This window comes from Equus quagga, chromosome 15 (genome assembly GCF_021613505.1).
Source record: "Equus quagga isolate Etosha38 chromosome 15, UCLA_HA_Equagga_1.0, whole genome shotgun sequence".
NCBI lineage: Eukaryota > Metazoa > Chordata > Mammalia > Perissodactyla > Equidae > Equus > Equus quagga.
In genome coordinates this window covers 13,924,717-13,938,605 of record NC_060281.1, presented here as the reverse complement: position 1 = coordinate 13,938,605, position 13,889 = coordinate 13,924,717, and the positions used below count along the sequence as shown (strand labels likewise).

At 47.4% G+C, this 13,889-nt stretch overlaps 1 protein-coding gene across 1 annotated transcript in view; it reads right to left on the bottom strand.

Annotated features, from left to right (window-relative positions):
• TRAM2 (translocation associated membrane protein 2) overlaps positions 1-13,889 on the bottom strand; it is a 76,211-nt gene that overhangs the window by 28,279 nt on the left and 34,043 nt on the right. Inside the window, exon 2 of the mRNA XM_046639952.1 lies at positions 8,476-8,539. Within this exon, the coding sequence (XP_046495908.1) occupies positions 8,476-8,539 (64 nt within the window). The remainder of the gene's footprint in view (positions 1-8,475; positions 8,540-13,889) is intronic.

Sequence of the window (13,889 nt, the reverse complement as noted above, 5' to 3'; positions counted from 1 at the left end):
CTCTCTCTCTCTCTCCCCCCCCTCTCTCTCTCTCTCTCTCTCTCTCTCTCTCTCTCCTCCCTCTCTCTCTCTCTCTCTCTCTCTGTCCCTCTCTCCCTCTCTCCCTCTCCCCCTCTCCCTCCCTCCCAGGCTGCCCGAGCAGTAAAGATCTAGCTGGGGAATCTTCAAAGTTACCATCTTAACCCTTTATTGCATGATTTGGAATATATTTTCTCCAGTTTTATAGACAGGTAGGAAGACAAGGAAAGGATAATTTTATGCAAAAATGAGAGATGTAGCAAATAGAAGAAAAGCATTAAAGAGAATTTGGAAATAAAAGTGCCTAGCTCCCGAACAGTTTTCTTGACGTACCATTCCTTTTAATAAGGCTGCAGTCCTCCCTCTGGCCTTCAAGAAAGAAGCATTAATAACTCCTGGGTGCCAGGCACCCTCAGGACCACTGCAGTCTACAACGGAGGCTTCCACACCCACCTGGCCCGGGCCTGGGCAGACAACATGCAGCATGCAAAGAAGGCTGATGGGGCGCAGGGGTGAACTTTCCTTTTTAATTCATTGAGAGCATAAGGGAAAAATAATGCCTCAAGATCACACACCCAAAAAAATCTAAAATCAGTCTTTTTTTTTTAAATTTGGATAAAAATAACAATATTAACAAGCCCATTGTTAAGGGCAAAAATTATTTCAGTAAGAACAATTGAGTAAGAAAAAAATTATCCTAGCTAGATAGGAGAAGAAAAGATCAATCAGGAGAAATGGGAACGTGAAGAAGTACAAAGTGGGGTGGGGCCCAGGTCAGAGGGCCTGTAGGAGGGAAGGGAAGGAGGACCATGAGGGAACCAGGACCCAGGAAAAGGCAGCGGAGGCAGCATCTCAAAGCTGCCATTGGCTGGGTTCCAGCCACTGTTCCGCCCACCCTGGGCTTCAGGCTGGTTAACAATCGCCACAGCGGCTCAGTGGGTCAACTGACTTCCATCTCTGGAAGCCACACCGAATGGGATAATTCTCTGGGCTGTAACAGGGAATTGGACCGCATCACATCTAGGCTGGAAGGGGACACTGTTACATGGATGTGTTCATTTTGTGAAAATTCATGGAGCTCACCTGTTATGGTTTGTCCACTTTTTCGCACAACTGTTACACTTAAATAATAACGGAACGGTCTGAATGGTTGTGTGAATGGACTCCCACCCACATCGCCGTACAAACATGTCCATGACTCCTGAGGGAGCGGCGGCCCCAGCCCAAAACTCACGTGTTGTAATCCTAACCCCCAATGTAACGGTGTTAGAAAGTGGGGCCTTTGGAAGGGCTTAGGTCATGAGGGTACGGCCCTCATGAATGGGATTAGTGCCTTGTCAGAGACCCCATGGAGCTCCCGCCACGTGAGGATGCCTCAAAAAGTCTGTGACCGGGAAGAGGGCCCTCGCTTGCCATGCTGCAGCCTGATCTCTGACTTCCCACTGCCAGAACTGTGAGAAATAAATTTCTGTTGTTTATAAGCCACCCAGACCAAACGGACTAAGACAGTAAGTTTAATATGAAGCAATAAGTAGTAAAATTTCTGTTTACTGGGGGGAAAAAAAAATCAAGTGCAGCGCAAGCTCTAAGTCCTGGGTCAGAGACGCCCACTCTTTTCCAGACGGCCGACCAATAAAGCCAGGGAAACTGAGGACTCTGGTTTATTTTCTCTCATTCATACAGACAGTACCTTAGGGCCAAAGGATTTCTTGGTGGTTATTTGGCCCAAGGGACCAGGACAGGGCCAGGTCTCTGCCTCCCTGGTTGGGCGTCCCCTCTGCCCACCACCCCATTTGCAAACCCAACCTTCTCGCAGCTTCTCTGGGGCCTGGTGCCGCATGAGGTGTGAGCAGACCAGCCCCTCCGCTGCCCTCACTGGTGTATCCTTGGGAACGCCAATCAACTCTCTGCGCCTCGGTTCCCCTGGTGTAAAGGATTAGGCCAGGCTACGTGAGTCTCAGGTCTCCAGCTGGAGCGGCCACAGCTCTGGCTGGTAGCTTTCGTCTGTCATGAAGTAAGACTTCCATCTTCAGAACGGCTGCTGCCCACCAGTCTCTTCACTCTTGTCGCCCACAGGCTCATCTCACAGACAGGCGCTTGGTTTGCTAGGCGGTGTCAATCTTTCAAGGTCACGACACAAGCATGAGACAAGACCTTGCACTCCCAACGGCCAGCACAGGAACAAAAACACACTCTGAGTCCTGGACAAAGGCCTTCGGCCCAATGAGGCTTTAAAACCATCTGTCTAAGGTTGCTTTTATGAGACGGTGTGTCTCATCCTCCGGGGCGTGAGAACAATGGCCAAGCTATGGCGTGGGAGGCCCCTGCGGCTTTCATCTCCAGCAGCTGGTGGCCATAAAACCAGGGAGACCAACAGAGCCAGGGGATGGGTCCTTGTCACCTTCGATGACCCCAAACAAACCCTCCTCTCGAAGAGGTGCACACCTCAGCCTTCTTGTGCTAGGTGGGCAATAGCGGGCAGATTTGGGAACATCAAAGCTCCTCGACTCCCACCCACATCGCCGTACAAACATGTCCATGACTCCTGAGGGAGCGGCGGCCCCAGCCTGAAACTAAATCCACCCATTGATACTCGCCCCCACCTCAGACCAAACAGTTATAGACAAACCAAAACTGGCAGAGAAGAGAAAGATGCAAATGACTGAGCAGATGTAGCGGGTTTCCCTATCTTACCAGGGGGGTCATTTGAAAGCCCACCTGGAGCTTTCCACCCAGGGCCCCTAGAGCCACCTGAAAGCTTCTCAGGTTTCACAGGCACAGGAATCGCCTGAGGATCATGTTAAAACGAAGGTTCTGGAGCAGCAGGTGTACGGTGGGGCCTGAGAGTCTCTGTTTCTAACAAGTTCCCAGGTGACGCAGACAGTCTGTGGACCATCTGAGCAGCAGGTGCTCACCAGGCCTCCTAGAGCTTCCTGTCTTCAGGAGACGCTGGGTTGAGACAGTGACCACCGCCTCCATTTGGCAGATGGGGATGAAGACTCAGACATTAAGTGCTTTGCCCAAGACAATTCAGCAGATTAGTGGCACAACCCAAAAGACTTTGTAAATGCTTAGCCTGCTGGGGTCACCTGTTCTGGATCAGAAGAGAAGCCAGGGGGCCGGCCCGGTGGTGCAGCGGTTAAGTTCATACGTTCCGCTTCTCAGCCCAGGGTTCGCCAGTTTGGATCCCAGGTGAGGACATGGCACCGCTTGGCACACCATGCTGTGGTAGGCTTCCCATGTATAAAGTAGAGGAAGATGGGCATGGATGTGAGCTCAGGGCCAGTCTTCCTCAGCAAAAAAGAGGAGGACTGGCAATAGTTAGCTCAGGGCTAATCTTCCTCAAAAAAAAAAAAGAAAAGAAGGGAAGCCAGCAGCCCTTGAGTCTGTCTATGGAAAGAATCAAACCTCTATTCTTTGCTGACCTTTTACATTCTATATATTTCTGGCCATAATACCAGATTCTTTGTGACATTTAATTAGAAGGAAGACTCAGAGTGTCTAATGATAAGACCAGTAAGCTGACATTTTATTCCTGGCCAGAGCTGGGCAGGGTGTACAGATGCCAGATAAAATATAGGCCAGCCAGTTGAACTGAAAACTTCAGATAAACAAAGTATATTTCTAGTGTAATTATGTCCCATGCATAATCTGGGATACACTTATACTAAAAAACAGTATTTGCTATTTATCTGAAATTCAAATTGAACTGGTGGGCCTGCATTTTATTTGAGAGACTTAACAAATAACAGGGCGCAAGGGGAATAAGAAGGTGTGGGTTTGGTAACAAGGAACATTTCCTGCTTCATCGCTGGTGATCTTAAAGGCACCCATAAGGACGCAGCGTGGCAGGTACTCCACCAGGACATACGACTGCGCCCATCTCGCTTCATTCCTCTCTCGCGATCTTCTTAACTAGCTCACTGTTATGTGACAAAATCAGACCTTTATAGCTGGTGTGATGAGTTCAACTGTGTCCCCACACATTTCATATGCTAAAGTCCTAACCCCAGCACCTCAGAACATGCCCTTATTTGGAACCCACATAACTGCAGATGTAGTTAGCTAAGATAGGTCATGAAGCAGTAGAATGGGCTCCTGATCCAATATGACTGATATCCCTATAAAAAGAGGGAAATCTGGACGGAGAGACTGACAAGCGCCCAGGGCGAATGCCACGTGAAGAGTGGCGTTACGCTGCCACAGCCAAGGAACCAGAAGCGAGGACTGAGGACCGGAACAGACGCCTCCTAGAGCCTTCAGACAGAGGGTGGCCTCGTCGACACCCTGATCTTGGACTTCCTGCCCCCAGAACTGTGAGACGATAAATTTCTCCACCCAGATTAAGCCACCCAATTTACGGTGGATGCTGACGAAGGGAGTAGAGGAGAGGGAGCGAAGCAGAGCCGGGAGGAAAACTCAACATCACCGCGAGCTACTTTCTGTGGAAGGTGACGCCCTCAGCGAGGGAAGACACGGGATTTAGAAACGGTAGGCCACCTTGTCTGGGCACAGTTACTGCTCTACTGAAACTGAAATTTTAAATACTGAGTTGAACAAGTTACACGCTGTTTAAAGACGAAACCTTAGAAATCAGAATTTACCCAGGTTATACACAAAGGATATCTTCCCAGGCACCTCCAGCCGTACGGGGATTTCGGGGGAGGGTTTTAAAACTCGCAGCGTCCACAGATCCGTTATTGTGAACTGTTTTTCCCACGAGAAGTCTGCTTTCCCCAGTACTCACAAACCAAACATTACCATCTCGGGCCAGTGATTAGGGAGCTCGAAACAAAATTCAGCAGGCTATTCTGATTCTGTTGTCTCTCTTGATTATTTGCTTTTCATATTTCAAATAGCCCCAAATGGCAAGATTTAAACAAAAGGTACGCTATTTAACAATACTTTATCCTCCCTTCCCAAAGTAACTGAACCTCCTCAATTCAGTATGGATTATAATGTGCCTATAACAGACCTGGAGGAGGTCAGGGAGCAGAATTCAATAACCCCGCCCTAGAAAAATCCCACACCTGGCTGGCTCCAGTCACCCTGGCCTTCGTTCAGTTACTAGAATGTGCAAGGTGTCTGTTTCTCACCTGAGGCCTTTGCACGTGCTGATCCCTCTGCCTGGAATGCTCTTTCTCCTGCCCACACCCCCTCCGCACACCCTCAACACAACTTCCCACACATGCTCGGCTCAAACATCAGCTTCTCAGAAACATCTTCGGTCATCTCCCTTTTATTTTTCTTTATGGCACAACCTTGTATATTTTCTTCACCACCCTTATCACAGCTACAATTATTTATTGTTTACTTGTCTATTATCTCTCCCTCCCTAATCACTGGTAAGCTCCATGAGATCAGATGAGTTTTATAAACTACTTTACGCCCAGGGCCAGGCACACAAGTATTTGTCTGGATTGATCAATTAATTAATTAAAACAAATGAATGAAGGCATGAAACGACCAACAGTGGGAAGCTCTTCATGTGCAGAAGCTCCGAGGACAGCCCTGGGGCACAAAGTCTAGCTTTTCATCCTTGTTGTGAGGACTTCATTTGTCTGCTAATTTCCCCGGGAAACAGTCAAAATCAAAAGTCAACCCTCTAGCAGGATTTGGTTTTACAAACAGGCCCTTCCTATAATGAAGGCATGCCCCTGTCACACAAACATCAACTGTTGTGACCCCAAGACACCACTTTCTCACAGTAAATTAATAAAGGCAGAGTTGGGTTATGAGGTGCATCCCATACAAATTGACTTTGGGGAGAAATATAATGAAAATATCACCACAAAATTTGATAGCCAGATATCTCTTTATAAATTAATAAATCGGAATTCTGACATTAAAAAAAAGAAAAAGCCAGGGCTAGCCCCGTGGCATAGCGGTTAAGTTCGCACGCGCCAATTTGGCAGCCTGGGGCTCATGGGTTCTGATCCCGGGCATGGACCTACACACCACTCATCAAGCCACAATGTGGTAGCATCCCACATATAAAAATAGAGGAAGATTGGCACAGATGTTAGTTCAGCGACAATCTTCCTCAAGCAAAAAGAAAAAGCCTACACATTATATATTTACAAACAAACTTATTTATGGGTCATAAGAATTAGATGACAGAGAGGATTTTGGCAATACAGATAAAAACCTTTAAAATGTACAAACTACTTGACCCAGATATTCCATTAATAGGAATTTATCCTAAGAAAATAATCATGAATGCATGCAAAAACTTAGTCACAAGAACGTTTACTGTAGCACTGTTTACAGTACAAACTGGAAACCTGGGGCCCGCCCCATGGCTGAGTGGTTAAGTTCGCATGCTCCGCTTCGTCGGCCCAGGGTTTCGCCGGTTCAAATCCTGGGCACGGACATGGCACTGCCTGTCAAGCCATGCTGAGGTGGCATCCCACATGCCACAACTAGAAGGACCCACAACTAAAAATGCACAACTATGTACCGGGGGGCTTTGGGGAGAAAAAGGAAAAATAAAATCTTTAAAGAAATAAAAAAAACACTGGAAACTTAAATATCCCATAATATGGGATTGAATAGATAACTCGTGGTAATCCCTATTAAGAAATACTCTGCAGCTTTAACTGGTACAACCACTATGGGAAACAGTATGGAGATTCCTCAAAAAACTGAAAATAGACCTACCATATGACCCAGCTATCCCACTACTGGGTATCTACCCAAACAATTTGAAATCAACAATCCAAAGTAACATATGCACCCCTATGTTCACTGCAGCACTATTTATTTACACTAGCCAAGACATGGAAGCAACCCAAGTGCCCATCGACCGAAGACTGGATAAAGAAGACGTGGTATATACAGACAGTGGAATACTACTCAGCCATAAAAAAGAATAAAATCATCACATTTACAACAACATGGAAGGACTTAGAGGGAATTACGCTAAGCAAAATAAGCCAGTTTCAGAAAGACAAACACCAGATGATTTCACTCATATGTGGAATATAAACAAGCACTAGGACAAAGAAAATAGTTCAGTGGTTACCAGAGAAAAGGGTGGGGAGGGCCACTAGGGGTGAAGGGGAGCATTTATGTGGTGACAGTCAAGAAATAATGTACAACTCAAATCTCACATTGACGTAAACTAGTATGAACTCAATAAAAAAAAACAAAGAAATACTCTGCAGCTTTTCAAAATGTCTCATTGAATGGAATAATAATGAATGCCATGGAAAAAAGATTCATCATATGCTAACACCAAGAAAAGTGGGTTATGAATCAATACTCCAAAAATGTTAATTGTAGTTTTGCTGAGTGGTGGCATCACGTGTGGTTTTTATCTTCTTATGTCTTACCTGCATTTTATAAATTTCCTCTGAAAGTCATGCATGACTGATGCAAATATATTTTGAAAAATGTTTAGTTAAAAATAAATTTTAATCACTCACAAAAGGATAAATACCATATGAGGTACCTAGGATAGTCAAATTTACAGAGACTGAAAGTAGGAGGGTGGTTGCCAGGGGCTGGAATGGGGGCAGAAAGAGGAGTTACTGTTTAATGGGGACGGAGTTTCAGTTTGGGAAGACGAAGAATTCTGGCGATGGATGGTGGTGATGGCAGCACAACAACGTGAATGTACTTAATGCCACTGTACTGTACACTTAAACATGGCTAAGAGGGTAAATTTTATGCTATGTGTATTTTACCACAATTAAAAAAAAATTTTTTTAATTAAATTAATAAATCCTAAGTACAGCTGGTCTAGAAGTGTCTTAGTTAAGATTTTCAAGGGACAGGAGTGGAGAAGGCTGGATTTGACCTTGCACCACATGGCACTGAGCAAGACAATCCACTGCACCCCCAGGCCTGTGCCTCGGGATGAGCAGCCAATCATTGCCTTGTTCCCTGACACCGGTGCTGGCCATGGCCTAGCCTGTCTCTCTTCCATGAGCATGGAGTTCTCTCCCTCTCTTGCCAGCGTCCCTCAGTTTGATTCTCAGAAGGACTGAGTTGGCTTCTCCGGAGTCTGGCTACAGTGACTGCAGGGGGCAGGCGAGCCCAGAAAAGATCCTGCATCCTCCACAGGCCATGGGTTAAAAGATTTAGCCCCAAAGTCCTTCAGCGAGTCACTGGTGGAGCCAGGCAGAGAAAGGGCTCTCACCCTGAAGTCCAGACAATTCAGCGCTCCACCAGAGAACAAGGGACAGGACAGGACTCGGCCAACACAAACACCTCCGTGATTCATCAAGAGGGTGCCCAGCACTTTGCAACTGAGAAAGCAGCGCAAAACATGGTTCCTGGTGGAGGGACCTGAGGACCCCACCAGGATGTGGCCCATACTGTATCTTAAGGGCGGTAGGATGTTGGATGCTGAATTTAAATATCTGAGAAGATCATACAAAGACACAGGAAGAGGTTTCCAAGTCCTTCCGGGTTGACAGTACCAGGGAAAGAGAGAGCCAGAGCTTTTCTTACCTGCTGTAGGCACGCTAACGTTATACTGAGGTAAAATAAATAGGAAGGCAGTCTTGGCGGTGACCTGTGAAACAAAGGGGAAAAGTTCCAATTTAGCTTCTTGATCACATCAAAAGGAACAAGTGGAGCCTATAACCAGCCCGCAGGGTCCCCTTCACATCTCAGACCCACATGCCTCCCAGTGAGGGGTTTTACCTAAAGCAGAGCTAACACTGGGTTTCTTCTGTTTTTCTTTAATGACATCCTCCCAATACCTACACTACAAACAAGGCAATCCCGGGCCCTGGATGGAATCTAGACTTGTGCTCACTGTAGGTGGAAAGCGACAAGCTTGCTCAGGCAGCTGAGAGCTCACAGGCCAAGGGTACAAATCCGTCTGCCAGTCATTCATCCATCCACTCATTCATTCAAGCATTTAGGTTCGTTCTATGTACCCAGCACTGTGGAAGACGGAAACTAACAGAAGCTGAGGTCACAGCCTTCAAGAAGCTTCGGGCCTGGGTTTCCCCAGCACGTTGGTTAACTGCACACTGGACAGCAGCCCCAAAGTCTAAACCAGAGCTTCAGAAACCGAGAACTCCAGCTGCTAGTTTCACATCTACCCTCCTGTGGGACACTGGGCAAGACGTAACACCGCACACTGCTGGTTTGTTTATTTCGAAAGCTGCTCTTAAAATCTTAGATTTGCTGTGAAAAACCTGTGGTTGTCCCCTGGCTATTAATGGCCAAATCAGTACTCCAGCAACTCAGCCTGCAGGGGAGATCCCGAAACGCGGGGATCCAAAGCTTGGATTCAGGAACTGCCTGCCTGGCTCATGTGCTGCCTCTGCCACTGGCCGCCGGGTACCCACGAGCCTCCACGTCCCCCTCGAGCCTCCACTCCCTGGTCCATAAAGCAGGGATTCCTGTAGGACCCCGCTAGTCTGGGTGGCACTGGCACAGCTGTTGGCATTCTCTGAAGCTCCCCAGATGTTTCTGATGTGCAGGTGGAGCTGACAACCACCACCCACACTGTTCCGGAGCATGTGCGAGGGCAGGTGAGGAGGCCCAGAGCCGAGCCTTTTCCAGGAGGCCCCTGGAGACACCTCATCAGTAAAGAGTTCCTGCTTCTCCTCTAAACAACAAGTTTTGAAGGATGCACCGTGGGTGTGAGGGGAGACACTCTGGGTGGGGCAAAAGCAGCATGGACACCGGAGAATGAGGCAGTACAGACCCCCTCATGACTCCTGACAGCACAGAGGGAGGTCACTGTCCCTGGCCTAGCCCAGAGACCACCCTCCCCATTAAAGAGAAAAACTCTCCCCGTCAACAAGCCCGTTTCTCTGCAGTGGGGGGGTCATTTGCTCTTTGTACGTGGTGATGCACGAGCCTTCCCACGTCTCTGTGCTGCTGCCTCAGGCATGCTCTGCCAAACTGGCAGGGGCAAAGTCAAATGGGATTAGGTACGAGAAGGTGCTCTGGAAAACTCAACACCCTATCCGAATACACAGGTCTCACAGGTCTTCCTCCCCCGACCCAAAATCTATTACTTTGGTCCTCGAGACCTCTTCCAGTATGTTCCCGACCTCCCTTCCAGTCCAAACGCCTGTACAGTCATGCATCACGTAACGGCAGGGACACATTCTGAGACGTGCATCATTAGGTGATTTCCTCTTTGTAGAAACATCATAGACACACACCTAGATGGTACAGCCTACTGCGCACCTAGGCTCTGTGGTACTAATCCTGTGGGACCACTGTCGTATGTGCCGTCTCTCATTGACCAAAATGTCATCACGTGGCACATGGCTTTACTTCTGTAGAATAGATGTACTTTGTTTCAGCCAAAATGTGCCACTCACCGCTTCCTTTGGGGGTTTTAGCCCCTCTCATTTGGTACCCTACTTTTATACCCTCCCCCACAAAGAAAGGAAAAGGCTCCATTGATAAGAATCCCACATCCTTCCTAACCCAGCTCAGCTGTAACGCCTCTGGGAACCCTGCCCCTGCCCCCTGCTCACAGGAGCCCTTCCTCCCAAGTGCTCAGGCCCACACCCTGCTGTGTCATCCCTTCCAGATGGTTCTCTCAGTGTCACTCCTTGAGGGCAGGGACTGTGCTGCCTCGTCTACCCTCACACCCTGCCCAAGCCACTAACCCAGGTGCACACAGTAAGCGCTCAGTAACTGCTCACTGGAGAAGATGCAAATCAAACGCTGAGTCTGTGCTGGCTTGCCTCACTCAACTGTACTTCTCGTTCAGCCCCAGTGCCGTCACTCCAGCTGTCCTCTCTGTCACCTGTCACCCATAGCCTTCTCCTTGAGACCTATCCAGCTGCTAAACCACCTACACTCCCCCCCCACCCCCACTCCAGCCACGGTGGTCTCCCCAACCCTCCTCCTCCAGTCACGCTGGTCATCCCTGACGAGACCACCTGGCTCTCCATATTGTCTGCCAGGACTCCTTTGAGGGTAAACCTCCTCTTCTCAGGCTGAAATCCCTATGAGAGAAGATCAGAGGAAGCTGGAGGAAATGGGACGGCGGTAGGAGAGAGGAGAAAGGCAAGAGAGCAGGCAAGAAGAAAATATTGACCAAACGCTGTCCCATGCCTTAAGCACAAATCTCTCCTTCAATTCATTCAGGAAACACACGCGTCTTTTAAGGCCGTGGAGCGGAGGGGGCCTCATGGGGTTCTGGCCCACAAGCACCCATTCTCCTCTTCCCGAGAGCACCAGAGTTTCCTGAGGAGCACCTCTCCCCAGCTGTGTGTGTGCACAGGGTGTGGGGGGGTCACTCTGGTGAAACCTTCCTCCTGGAAGGATGCAGGGGCCAGACCCTCTCTCCAGGACAGAGGCCAGCCAATCGGACACCCTCTCCTGGGCTCTGAATCTTGGGTGGGAATGGAGGAAGTGCTGGTCAGTGCCGTGCGCCTGCCAAGATGCTTCCACTGTGGTCCCCACAGCTCTGCCCCTGAAGTGCCCCAGAGCCCCAGCAACTGTGGGAACCCCCAGAGAGCCTCCCTCAGTTGGCCAGCGTCCATTTGTAAGATACATTATTACTCAGTGCCTAGAGCGCTGGTGTTCAACCCTGGCTGCACATTTGATCCCTGGGATGGGCTTTTAAAATCTCTATGCCTGGGCCACCCCCCGCCAATTAAACCCGACCTGTGGGGCTTCAGCACGTCATCAAGCTCCCCAGAGCATTCCAACCTGCAGCCCAGTCGGACAGCCGCTTGTGCCGAGACTGTCTCATCACGCTCTCGAGGCAGGCCTCTCTGGCCAGTCTGCCTTGGAACCTTCTCTGTGTCCTTCATAGAATTAATTTAATTTATTTTTTAAGTAAATTTTAACTTCAAGAGAAATACATATACTTTAAAAAACTGAACCAATTCAGAAATACGTAAGTAAAAATCTAACATTCACTCTATGTTCTTTGCTTTCTTCTCTCTCCCCAGGCCATATTCATGTCCCTTTCTGCACGTTTGGTGTCAGTTCTCTGAGAGCTTTTCCTATGCGCTTATCCATTTGGAATTTATTTTATGTTCTTGTGGCATTATAACTTGGACTATGTTTACTGACACAAGGGATTAAAGAGTGAAAAAATTTTAAAATAGCTGTAAGTTATTAAATAATATTTAAATCACTTTTGTAGCTCTGTTAATCAATGGTTGTTGGTAACAAATAGGCCAAGGTACAAATCCATTCGATGTACACGAAAGCATTCAAGTACAGTTACACGTAAAATGTGGAGGTCAACCTATGTTTACTAACGCCCACATATAAATGAGTGGGTATATAATAAAACCTTCCTTATACATACTGGTGCTTTTCATTAACATTTCCCACAGGGTTACCCCTACTGTTTAACACTGAAAAGCTGAGCCAAATAAAACAGGCTGTCGGTGGGAGTGTACATAAAGGGATAGAGTCCGCTATTCCTTCTAACAGAAGAATAACCCCACCTTTTTTTTTTTAAGGAAGACAGACTTTTGATCTATGAGCTCTACATATATTCTTGCCTTATTCCTGAATATTCAGTCAGTTCTCATTATTCACGGTGGTTCTGCGTCTATGAAGTCACTGCGAACACTGAATTAGTGGATACTGAACCATTGCTCCTAGGAGAAATACAGAGTTAGGTTCCCACAGTCTCTGGTCACACATTTCCATCAACTGATCGATACATAACCTTGTTTTACCTGTGTTTTTGTTTCAGGATGCAGTATTTGATATCCTCTGTCACAGCGCAAACACTGAACTCGTGACCAGCAAGCAGCACTCTAACTCATGCTTAAGGAAGCTCATCTAACACATGTACGTTCTCAGGAAGGCACGTCACGGCCTTCTTGTGCTAAGGAACACCTGACAGCACTTTAGCACCACACTTGAGGGCCATTTTAAACAGCAAATTCACCAAGAAAAAGCACAAAAATGCAATAAGTGTGGCACTACACAGACTATAAGGACGCTTGCCTGCAGCAGGAGAGCTGCAACGAGAGGGCAGAGCATCCTCTTATCCGACCTCAGCCAGGAACACGCTCATCAGGGACTCAGATTTTTCACTGCTCTGTGCACGTCCCAAAGCGACCACCACATTGCTATGAGTAGTGACTTTGAGGTTAAAAATATATTTTAGCGACTTAGGAGCATGGGCACATATGCAATCCGCAAGGAATGAGGATCGACTGTAGCGAGGCACATGTGAACGCCAGCTCCGAGGGCCAAACCTTCTTTTATAACACCTTTGTTGCGGTATAATCTACACACCATAAAATTCACCCATGTTAAGTGGACAGCTTTATGAGGTTTATCTTTGTTTTTAAACTCTCTCTTCGCTGGAACATAAGTTCTAGGAAAGTATGGATCTTACTTGCCTTGATCATCTTCAACCCAATTTCATAAATACCTATTTGATGAACTAATACTGCAAGCAGCTATACTATTTAGTAACCACAGATGAATGCTTAACAAATGTTTCCTGAACGCGATTCTAAGAGGACAATTGGATCTAGGACTCTGATTAAGGCAAAAATACTAGATTCCAGTATTTTTCCATTCCTACCCCTCTGGTAGAAGCAGCAGGTCATTCCAAAACATGAAACTTTCTTTGTCGGCAGCCATGCTTGCTCCCACTTGACCGAGTCTCAGAAAGATGGTGTCAGTTTCCCCGTTTCACGGACGAGGAAGCTGAAGCTGGGGCACAGAGATGGAAAGTGGCCTCCAAAGGCCTCACAACGTTACAAGTAGAAAAGGCAACATTCAACTTGATTTTTAAAAAATTTGTTCCAAAAACAAATTTGGGATACCCACAACATGGCACATAAAATAGAACGCAACATGAAAAGTAAGCAGAAGGGGACCAAAAAAAATATATCAAAGGCAAAGAGACGGAGCAAGGAATGAGGCTGATCCACGAGATCACATACCATGATGTCCTA